Source organism: Plectropomus leopardus, chromosome 2 (assembly GCF_008729295.1).
Source record: "Plectropomus leopardus isolate mb chromosome 2, YSFRI_Pleo_2.0, whole genome shotgun sequence".
Classification (NCBI taxonomy): Eukaryota; Metazoa; Chordata; class Actinopteri; order Perciformes; family Serranidae; genus Plectropomus; species Plectropomus leopardus.
In genome coordinates, this window is record NC_056464.1 from 14,556,554 (window position 1) to 14,574,606 (window position 18,053).

Below are 18,053 nucleotides of genomic sequence, written 5' to 3' on the forward strand. Positions count from 1 at the left end.
AAAGACGTGTCTGTCATTATAAATTGTCCCCACAGTGTGTTCAAACCCACTGTCACTCCATTTGCACCTCTCTTGGTCACTCAGAGCTGTAAGATTAGGGGCAAAACAGACTTCTGTTAAATGGGGGTGAGATGTCACATAATAAAGAACATTATGTCTGGAGCATGATGTGAAAAAAAGTAATATGTTGAACCTAACACAGCAGGAATATCTTCTTTTTTCTCTTACCCTTTTAATCAGGAATGCTCAGTAGATTTTACCACAGACTTGAATGTGCTTTTAATTTATGTACAATTGTTTTAGACCTTCCACACTGAAGAGTGTTTAATATCAGCACCTAACTCATTCACACTAAGATTTTCATAAATCAAGGACTGCTATAATCAGACTGGCCACTTTAAATTTGATTAAAAAGTGTTTGGTTAATGCCTAAAGGCCTGAAGTAAGCTCAAAATTAATTTCATAAGGAAACTGAATGAATATTGGATGTCCTTCCAAATGATCAATCAACCTTTTAATGGAGAAATAGTTTTTTTTCCAGATGTGTTTGTGCATTTACAGTGTAAATGATGATGTTGGGTTTTTTTTTTAATTTTATTTTGTCTTTGTGAGTATGAAGAAACCTAAAAGAGTTGCGACATTTGTGAATGTGGATTTTCTTTACATCGTGTCAATTCGTCCCACTCTTGTGTGACTTTTTTCGCCTCCGATGTGCCCCCTCTCTACGCCACTCGGCGGTGCTCACAGACTTCCCCTCTCTGGAAATCAAATCATCTAATCCACATGACTTTGGAAATGGCAGAGGAGGCTAATGATACGTCGTCTCACCGGTGCAAAAACCTGCGTTTGCTCTCGACATTAACGACCGTTTGGAGCCGTCGGAGGAATCCTGCATCGGTGGGTTTTGGTTTCGCCGGTGAGACTGGCTGCATTTCAGCACCACGGAGCTGTCCACCGTCCAGGAGCGAAGTGAGGCTGCAGCGACTCGCTGCTGATGCTGCTGCCGCCGTCGAAAATAAGGAAGGCTACAAGATGATATGAAGTGTGATTTAAGCACAGAATCAAACCTCCTAAAAATCTACTGCCACCTTTCCAGTTACGTTCAATCTACAGCGAGTGTTTATTTTGAATGAATCAAAGCATCAGGAGTAATTTGTTGTGAGACAGATGTACGGCTTATTGCAAATAATAAGAATCGTGTGCATGTCAGTCACGAAGTAATGCATTCTCGAGTTCGTGAATGTGTAGTTATTTGCTCTGAGTAGGAGCACAAAGGACCGTATTCTCTATATTTCTCTATTTATAGACCCTCTCCCCTCGGTGGAATGTACCACTTGGTCTTCGCATAAGAAAAGGGGGGACAGCAAACGCTGGGTTTGACATATGCCAAGTTTACAGCGGCCCCCTTTGTTCAAACCTCCCCACTGTTCTGGCAGAGATTGAACTGGCCCTGTCCGTTTAAACCGAGAAGACACCCATACCGACTCCTCAATGCAAAAAAATAAAAGGGTGCCAAGAAGCTGGGACGAGGGAACGTGGGTGTAAATAGACAGTGAACGCTCTTGGTCTCTCTCTCTCCCTCTCTCTCTCTCCCTCTCCCTCCCCCTTCTCTTTCTCTCTGTCTCTCTTTTATGAAATCAATGAACGAGTTATTGGGTAGGACATAAATATAAGGAATCAAAGCCTCCACCGGGACCAACGGCATTGCGCGCTTTTGATATGCGTCTTCGCCAAATGCTACATGTGTTTTCACATCAGTGTAAATATTGGCTTTGATAGGACGAGAGTGGAATCAGCTCTGGCACGGCTTGGTCTCGGAACCAAATTTTGACCAAGACTTCCACCAGCTTTTTTATTTTATTTTAATTTTTCAACGTAAAAACGATTCTCCACCGTCACCATCTGCTGCTGTTGTACCCATCCCAACTCACTGGCCGGTCCGAAGATGGCAACTTTAACCAACGGGCAGGTGGACGGCACGGTGCACGGTGTCGGTGTGGTCTCCGCCAGCACGAACGGGCTCGTGAACGGATTAAGCCACAGCCACAGCCCGGTGGGCTGCCCGGCCACCATCCCCATGAAGGACCACGATGCCATCAAACTCTTCATCGGTCAGATCCCCCGCAACCTGGACGAGAAAGACCTCCGGCCTCTCTTCGAGGAGTTCGGCAAGATCTACGAGCTCACTGTGCTGAAGGACCGCTTCACGGGCATGCACAAAGGTGGGTTAAAAAGCCCTGAGAAAACTACTTGTTTTTGTCGGTGTGAAATCTGTCACGCATTGGTGTGAGTAAGGATCCTAAATCAGGCAAGATTTGACGGATATGATTGTTAAAAAAAATGTGCAATTTATCTAAAGCTGCAGAATGACTTTATGCATGTTGCTGTCTGGATAAAAAGGATATTTATTCCTTTGTTAGACTTTTCATTGGTCCTCCGATTCCAGTGCCTCATTCCCAGTCTTATTGGGCAAATATATCCAAGCATGAGAGTGTCACGAATCGGGAGTCACGACGGCATGAATTTATGTAGGGTGATATTAGGAGGAGCAATGTTCCTATGTGGGCAGTGTGTGCACGGGAGTATTCACACATCCAGTCCGGCGGTTGTAAACGTGCTTTCATTCACTACAGTGCTAAATCCAGGCCATTAACCTCACGTTTTCACGTTGCAATAGCAGGGAGGCTGTGTTTGATTGCCCGCAGCACCGTACACTCTGTTGCCCGTAACTCTCTCGCTGTGTGTGTGTGTGTGTGTGTGGGTGTTGGGGGGTTGGTGGTGAGGGGGGGCGGTCGCGCGTGCACGTGTGTACGCACGTGTGCTACACAAGAGGAGTAGGCCAATGAATATATTGTACTTTTGTACAGCCTTTTTTAAAGCTTTTTTATTTCTTTTTTTTTTTAATAAATTCAGGTGTTGAAATCTGAGTTTCCCTTTTTCAATATGAAATCTAAATTATAAAATAGAAATGTAAATTGCACATATATATATTTTACTTCTTTACTTCTTTCTCACTCTTTATATCTCATTTTGTAAGTGATCCAAGTGTACCTCTGAGCATACCCCTTTTGTAACAGTGATAAATTATCATAAACTTTTGGTGTAACAATGCTACATGGCCTTTTGGTGTAATATTAACAACCTGTCTTGTAATTTTGGTGCAACAGGAATGACAGTGCCTTATCCCTCTATTTTATTTTCTTCTCTCAAGGGATGGGTCATTCTCTGCAAATCACCATCTAATGAGAGGTCACTAATTGATCTGCTGTACCTGCAGGACACCTCCCAGGGGAGCAAAGTACATTAAGAATGAGCTATCACTTTTTGGACGCCCCCCCCTCCTCCCTCCCTTTAAAGCCCCTTTTGCCACATGTAAACAATGTGTGACATGCACCATGTGTCAGGAAATGATTATGATATACAAATAATTCCAGAGGGCGGAGACTGTCTGCAGGCATTGGGGAAACCAAAGAGGTGGAGAAGGGAAGAAGGGGGGGTTATCTTTTATTAATAGCCCAGCTGTAGTAGCGACTCCCTGTTGGACAGTTAATCACCAGTGGCCCCACAACTATAGGCACGGCTCACCAGCTGATTCTAAGAACTGTCTCCTCACCGCGATATACGGCCCTGCTTCCCGGGCTGGGCCCCCGCTTTCATTAGCGAGCCCCCGCTGCGCTCATATTTTAACTAGCTGGAGGCACTAGCTACTCCCTGGCTCACCAGCTCACTGGCTCACTGCAACCTGCTCAAAGGCCGCATACTCTCCACACACTCCCTAACACCTTCCTGAAGTTTCCATAGAAAGCTTCCCGAATTAGCAGTAAAAGACAGCACATCTTGCAAATAACAGGCAAAATGACTGACTGCATTCATCGCTGTCATACTGGTTTTATTGAGGACGACACAGCATAACATGAATCAGGTATGGAATGCAATCACAGCAAGAGTTTGAGACAAGAGTAAATACATTTTCAAGAAAATACAAATATTTTGAAGGGAAATAAAGCATGCTGGTTCTCTGTGCCTTGTAAAACGAACGCTATTTAAACTGTTATACTCTTATACATTTTCCTGTATTTTCTCAATAAGAGCTGGCTTACTGTTGCCTGTACTGAAGCTGACAAACCTATAATTCAACAGTGCCAACATGTTGTACATTTTGTACACACATTACAATCTGTCCCGACTCTTCTCTCTCCCCTCTCCCTCAGCTCCCTCATGCAGTTTGCATTTTTCAGAGTCCTGCTGTAGAATAGAGAGAGTCGAACCAAGGGGACGATGACCCTCGAAGGTGTGAAATGCTCCAGTGGACTGAAGTCTATAGAGCTGCCCACTAGAAAACTCCTCTTCTATTCTTCTCTTCCATCTTTTCTCCTCTTCATTAACTCTGCTTGATCCCCCTCATTCTTTGCTTTCTCTTTTGTCTTCACTTTATGTACTTGCACTGACATGTTCCCTGTTCTAGTGACAGTGCATCATGTTGGATAATGGCTATGATAACACAAAAGCCACAGACCAACAGGAGATTGTAGATGATCAACTGCCATTTTCTGTGCAATTTTGTTCTTTTTTTTTTTTCTTCAAATGGCACACGACTAGGTAACTGTCATCATTAACAATATACTGCCTCATGCAGGGACATTGTTGCATTCATTTAACTTTACCCAAAAAGACATGGCACTTTTATAAAGAAATGGTTTTCAGCTAGATAATACAGAGCAGGGTTTTTTTTGTTTTGTTTTGTTTTCTGCTATGGCAGGTAATAAAAGGCTCTGCTGTTCTACTGTACATCAACAAGCCTAAAGAAACAGCCTTTGCTATGGTAATGCTACCTCTGAAGAAAGAGACCCCTATTATAGCCATTGTCAGCCGTGCTTGTGATACTATTGCCATAACCCTCCCCATAATGACTCCATGTATCACTAGTAATCTAGTCTTTAGGATTCTGTCCCCTTGGAATGGAGGGGTGGAGGAAGCGGGGAGGTGGGGAGTGTGGGACGGGGGTCTGCAGAGGCTGGGAGCGGGCACAGGGACACCAGAGCAGGCCTACATTCTCCCAATGATTTTATTTCTCTCCCCTCTGCGACCGAGCCATGCTAATAGAGGCCATTTATAATGGTCACCGGCTGCTGCTGCTGCTGCTGCTACCAAGCACAACGGGGCTGAGAGGCACGGCTAGCACAAAGAGCCAGCCCTTTTTCTCTTTCTCTTCTCTCTGGCATTGCAGCATGGGAGGTGGGGATCTATTCAGGAAGAGAAAAGGTGTAGATATGATTGCTAGCACTATTCATCAGCCTGATTTCATGTAATAATCAGCGGGGCAATTGAGCCGCGATGATATGGGGGGCGACATTTAATAACTGGAGGTGTTATCTATTGTTTACCGCATCTTCAGGCAGTATTGTGTTCCAGGGCCAAACCTTTATTGTCTACATCTTTGTTTTTTTTCCAGGCAAATGCAAATGCAACTGTCACCAAGTTTGTTTTACGGCTGTTGTTTCATTTGGTGGTAATTTAATGCGAGTAATATATTTGTCCTTGGCCAAACTAAATACATTAGCAACAGCACTTGCCATAGGCGCAGACAGTTAAAGTGGTCGCAGAGCCAGAGAGTTGCTCGGAGTCAAAGCAGGTGTTGAAACTTCATGTACTTTGGAGCCAAACAGTCCATTTTGACCTGGCAAGTGATGTAAATAAAATGTCACAGGTCATCTGCTCACCACTAGCTCACTGTTGGACAATAACTGTAATGATTAATTAAAGTATATTAGCAGTTTTTTTAGTTTTAATATAAATACTTGCGAAAATGGTTTAATTTGAAATCAAACAAGTGGAGATACGGTGTAATGACCAATAGAAATCTTGTTTAAATTTACTCATACTGCAGATGGCTTATGCCACAGATGGGGGCTATAATCTATGCAGCACATAAAGGGAGTTACGGTTCTCTCTGAACGTCTATGGTATTGATATTTCAGCCCTTTTAAGTGAATGTGTCATGGGAGCAGGTTCAGAGCAGATCGTCGGGCTCATCGTGTTTGGTGAGGCCAGGAAGTCACGATGCCAAAAACATGAAAGTCTCATGCTGTGTTTTATTGCAGGCAATTAGGTGTTACAGGTTGCCATTAGTAGAGTGCCGTCTGCAGCAAAAAAAAGGAGGATAAAGCCAAATTTGGCTTTGAACAAAGAGAAAGAAGTGCGGGTGTGTTTTTTCGTCCTGCAGGTCTGCGTTAATGCAGCATGCGTTCCGGCCGAAAAATTTCACTCTCGTTGCATCATCCTCTCTCTGTGGGATCCTTCTCTCTCCTCCTCTCGCATTTGGTTTTGGATGAGTGTGTGTGTGTGTTCATGTGCTCCTCCTCTCCTCCCTGGCCCAGAATCCTCTACTCAGCTCAGCTCAGAATGCGTGCTCAGGCCCCACATTGTGCCCTGTTTCTATGAAGACGCGTCGCAATCGATTTTTGAGTGTTTTGTCAGGGAGAAAGGCAACATGTGTCACAGAGGGGGTCGCTTCTTACCAAAGTACACGCAACCATCGGCGCCATACCCACACTCGCACCCGCATCTGCGTCCACCACCGCCACCCCTGTCCTGGCACAGCCCAGAACTGCCAAGCAACAAGAGGGGAAACAAGAGGCGGAGCCATAGCAGGGAGTACAGTGAGCCTAATTTGTCAGGAGGGCCGTTGTCAAGGCAGCACTGCCTCTGTTGTCCATTATTATTGGAGGGGACTGTCAGATGGGGGCCGGCTGATGGCCGTGCAGGGAGCCAGTTAGTCACAGTGAGAGATGACCGCACCAAGCCAAAGGAGGGAGTGCTCATGGAGCTCGTGCAAGGATTAGCATGCTAACAGCAGGTTCGGAGTCATGAGGCCTGTCAGGGAGGTGGAGCCCTCTGGCTCGTCTGACCTCGGCGGGCCTCTCATTAAAACCACTGACCTTTACATACAGACAGAGAGAGATGATGTAAAGGCATGGCTGTACCTACATGGTCATCTCATTTCACCTCATGCACAGTGAATGAGACAAACTGACGTACATTCAGCACAAATTGAAAGTTTGTAAACGCATGTAGAAGTAAATATGTAATAGTAATTGTTTGTATACAGTGGTGGAAAACGTATTTAGAGCCTTTACTTAAGTAAAAGCACTACCCTTTGAAAATACTCTGTTATAAGTACCTACTATACGTTTTAAGTAACTACTTTGAAAATGGGACTTTAGTAAAAGTTAGTATAATCAGTAAAATGTACTAAAAGTATTAAAAGTAAAAGTACCCAATGCAGAAAAACACCCCAACACCCCTAAACTGAAAATTATTTAAAAAGGAGGGAAAATAAAAACACCCCAAAACTCAAAATTTCAAAATAAATGAGACAAACATAAAAAATGAAAAAGTCACAATCATAAAAAACACTGAAAAAACACCCTCCAGAAAACAAAATTATTGAAAAAAAAAAAAAAGCCTGAAAACTTAAACATTTATCAAAATAGTTAACAATCAACTTTTCTGTGAATAAACTGAATGATTAATTAGCTAATTGTTGCAGCTTTACCTGTATAAACTGTTATTGTAACTTAATTACAACAGAACCTTATATTTTACAAACTCTTCTTGTGATTTTCATGCTATAATCTTATTTTATAAAACAACTAAAGCTGTCAGATAAATGTTAAGTAGAAATGACAGCATTTTCCTCTGAAATGTAGTGGAGTAGTATAAGTCAAGTAAAGTACAAGTACCTCAAATGTTTATGAGGTTTTAATATATAAGATTAAAAGCAAAAAACAGAGTTGAGTTGTGACAAATCTTTTTTTGTTGTTTTGGTCAAATGTCACATACTCCTCTCTCATTTTCACCCCTCGATATTTAACAACAACAAGGGGTTTAAAGCGTGTGATGCATTTAAAATAATTATAGATTAAAATATATTATAGCGTTGTCTTTTATAAATATTTGTCTCTCAGATAACTTTTGGTGCCTATAGTTCAGGAGCACGTCTGGCATACAGTTAAATGTTGAGTCAGCATATATCAGGGTGTTAGCGTGTTGTTAATGGTTCCACGTGGCAAAGTCATGGCTCACTGTGGACGGCAGTGCTGACCTGTGGAGAAGCACAACACTGATGATTTGTGGCCATCGTTACGGGTCAAAGAGGCTGCTGATGTCAGCAGTTTTCAGATAGATAGATGGATAGATAGATTGATGTCTTTTATTTGCCTTTATCATTTTCAAGTGAATTTTCTGGTGTGAGAATCACTCCAGGTGTGTGATGTTTCATTTTTCCCATAAGACCGCTGAATGTGTTTACTCACGCTTGGATATCAATATCCTGATACACTAAAGACGAAAGTGATCCATAATACTTCCAACCATTTCTAAGGCGAGAAACATCTCTGAAACATTTATATGCACAGAGGATAGGCTTTCTTGTGTTTTGATACAGTTAAACTCCTCGGCCGATAGCCCACAGCTGGGTTAAAATAAAGTCTGCCTTAAATGTTTCATCAACATTTGGCCTTTTGTTTTCCATAAAGAGAGGCTAAACAACTCGCACAGGCTTTCCTCGTGCTCTTGCTTTCCTATTGCTGCTTTCATTGCCCCGGTGTACTGTTCTTCCAGAGGATGAAAAAAAATCCTTTTTTTGACAAATGCTCCTTGGAGAGGTAAATATTTTCAGTTTTCAAGGCTCTTGCATCAGCTAAGTATTATTGTGCTTTGTGTTCAATTTTTAAAAAGTTGACGCTTTAGGCCTCTTCAATCTTTTAGGTACGGTTAATACCACTTCCAAGCCCCCCCTGCTTCAGATACCGGTGGCCAGTTCAGGAGATGGGGAATGCAATACTTTTGAAATGTTGGAAAGTGTTACATGTTTTTGAGATATGCTTTGGTTCCACTGATGATTTCATTGCTAATAATAGAGCTTACTGAAGGGAAGTGCCCTGCCTTTTTTTTCTCTTAGGGACTGTTCGTTATTTTTGAGAGGGGAGGAGTTTCTAACTACCCTCAGAAACCCAAAACCCAGATGGTTTGAAAGACATTTCTTTAAAAGATTTCAAAACCTCATCTTTCATCATAGCAAGAAACTGGGCAATATGGTCATTTATGGTGGAGATTTTTTTTTCCCAGTCACTCAGGGAGGCTCAAGGTAAAATTTGTAGCTCTGGGAGAATTATGATGTTATGATATTTAAATAAATATATAAATAAATAACAAAAAACAAAAAAAAAACAGTCCAAAAATATGTTTGTTTGTGTGTTTTAACATATTCATTTATCTTCACACATGCTGCCTTCATAACATAACACAACCCCATATGTGATTTCTCTCTCCTGTTCCATATACTTTACATTTATTTCCATTTCTGGCTCTCTTATCCGTGCCATACAATTACACAAACACCAGGTTCTATATGTAGTTGTTCGGCTTAAAAGGCTTAAACACCATTTCCTTTGTTCGCCAGTCAAAAGGTTATGAATCTCCTCTGTGCTTGAACTTGAAAATTGGTGTTTTTTGCCTTTTGGATTAGGGCTGCAGGCTCCTTTTATCAAGCTTTGCACAGTCAGGAGGCAGTATGATAGGGAATATTATAATATCCATACCCAATATCTGTATGTGTACAGTATACGTGTGTTCATACCGGCGTAGATACATTTTCTCTGTATATTTGTTGTGCATTTATCCCTTTATGTGAATATGGTTTGGATGTGTGTGTGTGTGTGTGTGTGTGTGTGTGTGTGTGTGTGTGTGTGTGTGTGCATGCGATTATACTGCAGACTGCATGTGGCAAATATCAGCCCTAGTTAAAGCAGCACGTCACAGTCACTTTTATTGTTTAACTGTAATATTTCAATTTAAGGCCCAAACCTGACTCGAACCCTCAGTGTGCACATGAAAATGGGTCCAGCTGCAGCTTTCTACTGCAGAGGAACTAGCAGCATGACACAGCAGCAATGTGAAAAATAGAGCCAAAGTTTGTCACAGCAAACTGTGGCAGTGGCCCATTAATGCATACCTGGTAAGCATTAATTCTCGTCAGATATTCTGCTCCAAATGTCTTTAATTTGCTTCAAACTCCATCTAATATATTTAAATGTTTTTAACATTGTTCTCAAGGTCAAGTTATGTTTTAATATCACAGAAAAAGCAAATCATTGTTACCTTGCAAACAGATATTGTAATTTAAAAGCCTTGCGATTTCTCCAACCAGTGATACATGATACTTTCAATTACCTTTTCAGTCCATACACAATTGGCTCATATACACTAAACAAATCATTCGGCTTTAGAGATGTATGGTTCATAGAAAGTTGAATAGATGTTTATTCTCAACCAAATTGCTAAACATAACCACAAGTGGCGTATCTGGGTGTGCCTGCTGGAATACTCCAAAGCAGGGATTACACAAGCCTTGTACTATTTGTCCCAGACAGAGCACATCAAAGACTGTCGAGCATGTGTGACTTGTCAGGCCGTGCACATATTTAGCTTCCTCTGTATGCATGCATACAATCTCCTGTGCTGTGTGCAATGACTGCCAGGTTTGAGTGTCCCTGATTCAATTCGCTTTCCTCCCCCATCTCCCTTCATGCCTATTTCATGTCCCCCAATTAAAAATGCACCACGTTGACTTGTAAAAGGAAGGTGGGAATGGAGGTTAGGGCTTTTCAAAGATCTCTCTCAATTATTCAAGACCAGGTTTGATTCAGAAAATGGATGAGGATTAATAAGTCATGCAGAAGTTTTTCGAAGGTTTTGGTAGCAAAATGTAATGCAAGATGTTCTGATGAAACTGGCAGAAGCATCGACCAAAAAGAACAGTTTGCTGTGGATTGGGCCTGACAAGTTTTGACTCCCAAAGTCAGCATCCTACATTTATTCAACCACTTCTCTTTAACAGATGCAAGAGGGATATCTGAAGTTAGTAACTCAGGTCAGAGAGGGTTTGTTCCATTTTATATTTAAGAAATATATTTAGTTTGCAGAGTTCTGAATGACAAAAGGCAACTCAAGAGCTTTGAATTTGTGTTTCATTTTTTGCATTTGTTTCAAGATACCCACTGGGTCCATATTCCATTTTCGTTCCCCCCCAAAAACTGCAAATCAGTGCCTTTTGCTACCAGATATTACCATTCAAATCATATTGGCATCACATTGAGAGAAAGTACATCAAGGCTTTATCCTATCCTGCTGGTTGGAGAGCAGATAGACCAAAACATATCGCTGCAGAGGGAGATGGTGCAAGAGTGCGTAAAACGACAAGGAGCTCAAGACAGAGAGAGCGAGGGGAGAGAGGGAAGGAGAATTAGAGAGATGTTGAAACAGGGATGATGTAAGAGAATGCGTGAAAAGAGGCGAGGGAGATCCATAGAAGAGAGTTCGGGTGGGGGGTTGCACACAAAGGCAGACAAAGAATATCAAGAGGCAGAGCGATATACAAGAAAGAGAGCAGAGATTGTAAAGAGAGGTGCAGACTAAAAATGGAGGCACGGGGAGATTGTTCAATGACAGGCACAGAGTGAGCAAAAAAAAAAAAAAAGGAAGAGGGAAGGGGCTGAGAAGAAAAGACAGACAGAGAGAGAAGTAGAAAGAGTGAGGGAGTCCCAGAGACAGATGTCGCCCTCGCTGGCCCCGGCAGATTGATAGCTTCTGGCCCAGTTCCATGCCAGGCTTTGACCCCTCTGTCCTCTGCTGTAATTTATAGGCTGCGTTTTGCCAGATTTAAGCACTACTCTGTGGCCATCATGGCTCGAGAAGGAAGAATGACCTTCCCAGGATGGGAGCAGAATTAGACCCCTGCAGCTCCCAGCCACCCCGGGGGTAAATCAGCAAGTGCCCTCCGTATTAGAATGAGCTCTGGCAACTTGTTAATTGGACAGGTTTAACTGTATATTTGTCAAGCAATCATTTTTTTCTGTTTATAATAGCTCCTGCACTTTCCTCTCTTGTTTCAATTAGGGCAATATATCGATATCCTGATATGACACTAGATATCGTCTGAGATTTTGTAATATCTTAAGTGTTGTCTTTTCCCTACTTTAAAGGCTGAATAACAGTAAAGTGATGGAATTTTCTTAACTTATCAGACTGTTCTCGCTGTTCTAGTATTTGCCTTAACCATTAATGATGATTATTTATCAAAAATTTTATTATGTAAGTATTTTTTGAAAGCACCAGTAGTCAACCCTTCAACATTTTTGCAATATCGATATCGAGGTATTCCGTCAAAAATATCAGGATATTTTATTTTCACCGTCGCACAGGCCTAATTTCAGTGTAGTATTATATTTGAGTATAGGTATGTTTAGCGTGTGCAAGACAGATGTATGTACATATGCTGTATAGCTCCTTGCTGCAAATCATTTCAGTCTCACTGCCATTAAAATACAGCAGCTGAGGTGGTGAATATCTTTGATATATTTTGGTTGATACTAGAGCTGCAGATTTTGGTCTCATGCTGCAATAAAGTCTAAATAAACCATTGTTGTTATTAAGTAAGCGTCAATACTCCAAGTAACAACAATAAAAATAAAAGATTGTATCGTCTTCACACTTTTTGTAGAGATGAATTAGTTATCACCTGCTTTAAAAATGCTCTTGAATTATGTAGAAAAAGGACAGAAAAGCACAGTAATCTGTTTAGCTGTTGATGCTCAAGGCCCACCAAATCCAAACCGACTGTTTTAACTTTGGCACAGTACTGAGAGTTCATGTAGAAACCTGTCTATCACATTAAAAAGCTGACTGAGAAAATACAGTTTTACAGTCTTTAAGGAAAGCTCTTGAAATAAGTGTGCAAACCTCAGTGTGAATGATTGACGTTCAGCTGGATTTATAAGCAGGTTCATGCAGTTTGTGAGGATCACTTAAGCAGAGAAGATTTTGTACCTCAAAAGCAGGTGAAAACCTTCATGGGTTTTAACACATATTTGAAGTGGTTAGGAGAAAAAAATACCCATTCTACAGAAATCAATACCATTTTCACAGAATGAGTTCAAAAACAATAAGTAAAAGAGCAGCAGCTAATGGCAAGCAAACATAGTGGTTGAGTATTTTATTTACGTCAGACAAAGAGCAGACAGAGAGTCGTGGTTATTAAGCTTAACTTGAACTTGGCATTCACTGAGCTGCTAATGCTCTATATTAAATGCAATCTCTATTTATAATATTTATTTATATTGCAGTGTCTTGTTTTTTCTTTTTAGATTAAATCTTTTTTCTTTTATCCATTTTATTGCACCCCATTTTTAGTTTCCTCAAAGGATGTTTAAACTTCTGACATTAAATTTGAACTAACAATTCTATGAATATGTGCTATTATTGGGTTAGCTGCCATATGAATATCTTCAAAATGTCTACTTTATTAAACATACGAGTATTTTTATGTCAATATATGCACTATTTTTTTATCTATTGATCAAAGACACTTCAGACTGCTATGCTCACCTTTGTGTGCCTCCTTCACACAGAGGCCGAGATGCTTATTGATTGATCAGCTGCTGCCTTCATGAACCAGGCACTAATTTTGTGCAGCACAAGTTTGCTCTGTGGTTTCCTGTAAAGTAAATATGTATATCCAGCGTGATCCTTCTAGTAGACTAACTTGGCTGGCTAGCCGGTGGGCTCAGCTGGGTTTGTGCTTGGCCATTCAGAGCGTTACTTCAATGCACAAATCAGCCCAGGGAATGATCTGGACAGAAAGCCTTCAGCAAATTATTACAGATTTGCAATTTAATGGCTTCTGAGGTCTCTCCCAGCCCCACACAGGTTCCCAACGAGACAGAGCCCATTAGTTTGGTCGTTTAATCACAGAACAGGAGATGGGAATCCTGGCCAAACCTATACATACCCTGCTTCACTTGGTGTGGAACGATTTCATGGGTTTATAGATAGAGACAGAGAAGTCTGTGCGTGCATGCAGGCGTGTGTGTATGTGTGTGAGTTTGTGAGCATTGGCTAGTTGATAAGCTTTGCTTTCCCTGGAGCAACAGCACTGTGTGTGTGTGTGTGTGTGTGTGTGTGTGTGTGTGTGTGTGTGTGTGTAGGAAAGAGCGAGAGAAAACAACACGTTTCTCTATGGATCATTTATCAATACCATGAGGACGCACTGGGCAATAACAATTCATTTGGCATAGACTGTACCCAAAGCTTACAAAAGTCCACTTCATAAATAAATAATAATAGAAAATTAGTTTCCAATGTTGGGTTCCAAAAATATTTTCATTAAAAGTAGTTTTTATTTAAGTTTAACATAAAAAAATGTTTAAATGGGCACCATTAAAGTTTTTTTTTTTTTAATTTTATATAATCACCAAGAGAGAAGCATGACAAAGAAAATAATTTACTGAGTGTGTTCAATTAGCATAGCAAAGTTTGTAATTAAAAGCTCCAGGGTTTCCCACATATTAATTTATTTATGGCAGCCTGCCACAATTTAACCATCTGCCGCCATATATTGATTTTATATTTTTGGTGCTAGATCATTCATTAGCAGTGCTATTTGATATGCTGTTGGGTCACGGTGAAAGTGAAACTTAATGTACGGGTCTAAAAGTTTGTTGTCAAGCACCTCTACAGCAACAGCTGCTCTTATCCATTGATATGATCTGATCAGCTCTAACTGGATCGACAGATCAATTATCCATCCTGCAACTCAAACTCCTCAAACTGCTGCTGAGGTAAAAAAAGAACTCAAGATGTGGTCTGTCTGCACTGCGTTCATGGACTTGCAAAAATGTCTACATTTAGAGAGGTGACACAGAATCATAAAAAAAGGGACACACACACACAGACACACACACACACACACACACACACACACACACGGTAACCCCCTAGAGCACCCTCCCTGTTAAACTTACGTAGATTTACCTGTTTTTGACTGTGGGCTGTAAAGTAGTCCCTCATTTAAGCCTGTAAATAAAACAGTAAGGTTATTTGTGATTTATTACATCTTCTGTAAATTAATCGGCAGTTAGGCTCCAGACCTAAAGCTCTCATGTTATGGTTCATTATGGATTTACAATAGAAGATTTTCCCATTTGTACCGGTTGAAAGAATATATTTTACATAATGGCAAAAATTTTGTAATACTCTTTGTGACAGATAAATGGCCAGCTTATACAGGGTGTTTAAGCGAGTCTTTTTCCTTCACTATAGTTGCCATGAGTAATGTGCCATCGATGCAAAATTTAAAAACTATCACTCCAATCTGCCTTTCAATGTCCCAATTTGTCCAAGAGGAAGCCAAGCTTTCTAAATGAGCTGGATAAAAGTGACTGCCAAAGGGGATGAATATATATAATTATCTGTGGCTGGAGCACCAACAAAGGGACTTTGAAAACCAACTTAGCCCGACGACAACAAAATGTCCCCCTCAACTTGTGGGCGGAAAGACACAGGTATCTGCAAAGCCATTAGAAGCATGGCATGCAGCCTCCTGTAGCCCAACCACTATCTGTTTGGGATTAGAAGCTACTTAATGCGCTAATGTTAATATGCTAATGTGTTAATGTTATGTTTGAATTATTAGGTGATTTAAGAAATGGCTGGCTGCTGTTTTGTTGGTCTTACGCATTGACACGTTAGAAAGGACGGATAACTGTGTTTACTTTGCATATGGAAATCCCCGAATGTCTTTCATCTGTCCTTCCTATAGCGACTAGTGGTCCATGTTAGCTTTGCAAACATCTTAATTGTGTTAAATGGAGGAAAAAGGGGGGAAGATTAAAAGCCATTAATGTGTGTTGCGTGAGGGTGTGCTATTCCCGGGACAGTGCTTTTGTTCACTTTGGCAAAGCAGACGAGCGAGTTTCACCTTGAAACTCAATGCACACCAGAAACGTTGTCATTGTGTCTACCTAAAACGCTGCTGTCTGTCGCTCGCACTGTTTTATACACTGTCAGACTTGCTTCGCTTCGTCTTTGCATTTCTTTTTGAGATCGCCTCTCTCCATCCTCCGTCCTCCCTTTGTACGTCTCTCCCATTTTCTCTCGTTCTGTCTCTCTCTTGCACTGTTTCTCTCCATCACTCTCTCTCTCACTGTCTGTCTGTCTAAGCGTCAGATAAGCTCACTGGGGGAGACTTTAGAGGACTCTCCATCTGTGTATAAATAGCTCTGGATGAATTATTGAGGGACCTGGGGTTGCTAATAATCCCGCAGGACCCATCTGACAATGACACAGAAGATGGAGGGAAAACAATTACGCAGGCTTTCTCCTTCAGAAGAGTGGGAATGGGAGTGGGGGGGACTCGGCGGCCTCTGGGAGCCTCCTCGCGGGGCCCAACATCTTGGCTAATAAACCCAATTAAGTCTCCGGAATCAATCGGAGCCCCGGGGGCGTCCTCTCTCTTCCTTCCCCGGACGGTGTGCAACAACAGGAAGTGTAATGATTCATGTTCCCCCTTCTGCGTTTGGATCGTCCTCTCATCTCCATCTTGCAGGTTGGCAAGGCGGACGGGACAGGACAGGATGTCCGCCGAGGCAGGATAATAGGACAGGGAGAGGAAAGGAGAAGAGAGGCGAGTAGAGTGGAGAGGAGAGGTGCACAGAGGAATATTAATGGGAGTGTTTATCCTGTAAGTGTTTTACCGGGGGGACGAGACATGGGACCACTCCCATGACAGAGTTAAAGCACTTTGTCTTCTTAGTGATACATGATTCATCTGGAGACGGATTTTTGATTTATCGGCTTTGCCAGGTCCTCATCTGACTGTTGACTCTGTCTGTCCGTCCGTCCGTCCCTCTGTCTGTCTATCTGTTTGTCTCTCGGTCTATGTATCTCTACTTATGATACACCAATTTCAATTTTCTTGGATGATTCTGACTTTTGACTGACCTACTGATTTTGGTCAACTAAAATTGACAGCGTACAAAATTTTTGTTACATTTCTTAAATGGAAAATTCAGCTTAATGTTTAGAATAAAATTTTTCATCCAATAAAAAACTGATTTTCTCCAAAACTGCATCAAGGAACAGGACCTTCTCTCACTCTCACTAAAACATATATTTAGATAAAAAAGTGCGCCAGGTTATGGGTAACGCTTACAGATACAGTTGAATTTACAGTATATCTATTTTGCTAACATCTTACTCTCATATATCCAAAAGAGAACTGGCACAACAGATCTTTGTTCAGACAAATTATTTACACATCAGAGAGGAATGAAATATTCTATACTTTGTATGTAGGTCTATTACAGAAAGTTAAATAAATATCATCCATATAAAACTATGTATTATTTATGTATTTATTTATGCAAAACTATCCATCTGTCTTATCTATGTTGGCCAGTTATGCCAGTATACAGGGATACATCAAATTGTGGTTATGGCAAATGGAATAATCGATGGTTACTGGAGACGAACAAAATACTTGGTCTATGTAGGGGAAATAATGGTCAAAACTTAAAAAGGAAGATAATTGCAGTTTTCTGACAAGATTCTGGTCTCCTGCATGAAAGCCGGGCAAGCTATGTGCCCATTCACAACCCCAGCGTCCACACCCTTACTTGCTGCCTCAGGGTGCACTGCATCCTGTGTTGGTATTGAACATTGGCACTGGACATGTATCATGAGGTGCAGAATCATTGAGTCTGAACATACTGGTGATTCTGTGCTACTGGGCTGGTATATTCTGTCTTTTAAAGCCCTGATGTCCATGAGAGCAACCCAAATCACAGAAGAGATGAAGCAAGACATTCAGCCTTAAAGTGCTGTGTTGACTGGTTTTCAGAAGAGAGTTTTAGTGTCCCATGATGGTCTAAACACTGTATCAGAGGTTTTTCCACTCTGCCAACTATAAAGTTCCCAAATGAAACACTGAACAGTTGTTAGGCATGAAAATACTCAGAAAAAAAATCCATCTGCTACAAGTTGTACATTGTTTTATTAGTCAGCATCAATACATTTCCCAAAGTGCCCGACCTGGTAACTGTACAGACTTTTGGTTCATCTTAGGAGTCACTTCACGTTTAATAATTCATATTGTGAAAAGCTAAATTTGGGTCTCCCAAACATTTCCAGACAAAATGGCTGAGGTAGGATGAGAA

The 18,053-nt window shown here is 41.2% G+C and overlaps 1 protein-coding gene across 1 annotated transcript in view; it reads left to right on the forward strand.

Annotated features, from left to right (window-relative positions):
• Positions 1–1,597: 1,597 nt before the first annotated feature.
• celf4 (CUGBP, Elav-like family member 4) overlaps positions 1,598–18,053 on the forward strand; it is a 124,891-nt gene continuing 108,435 nt past the window's right edge. Inside the window, 1 exon segment of the mRNA XM_042501820.1 lies at positions 1,598–2,222. Coding sequence (XP_042357754.1) covers positions 1,946–2,222 — 277 coding nt within the window. The 5' untranslated portion in view covers positions 1,598–1,945.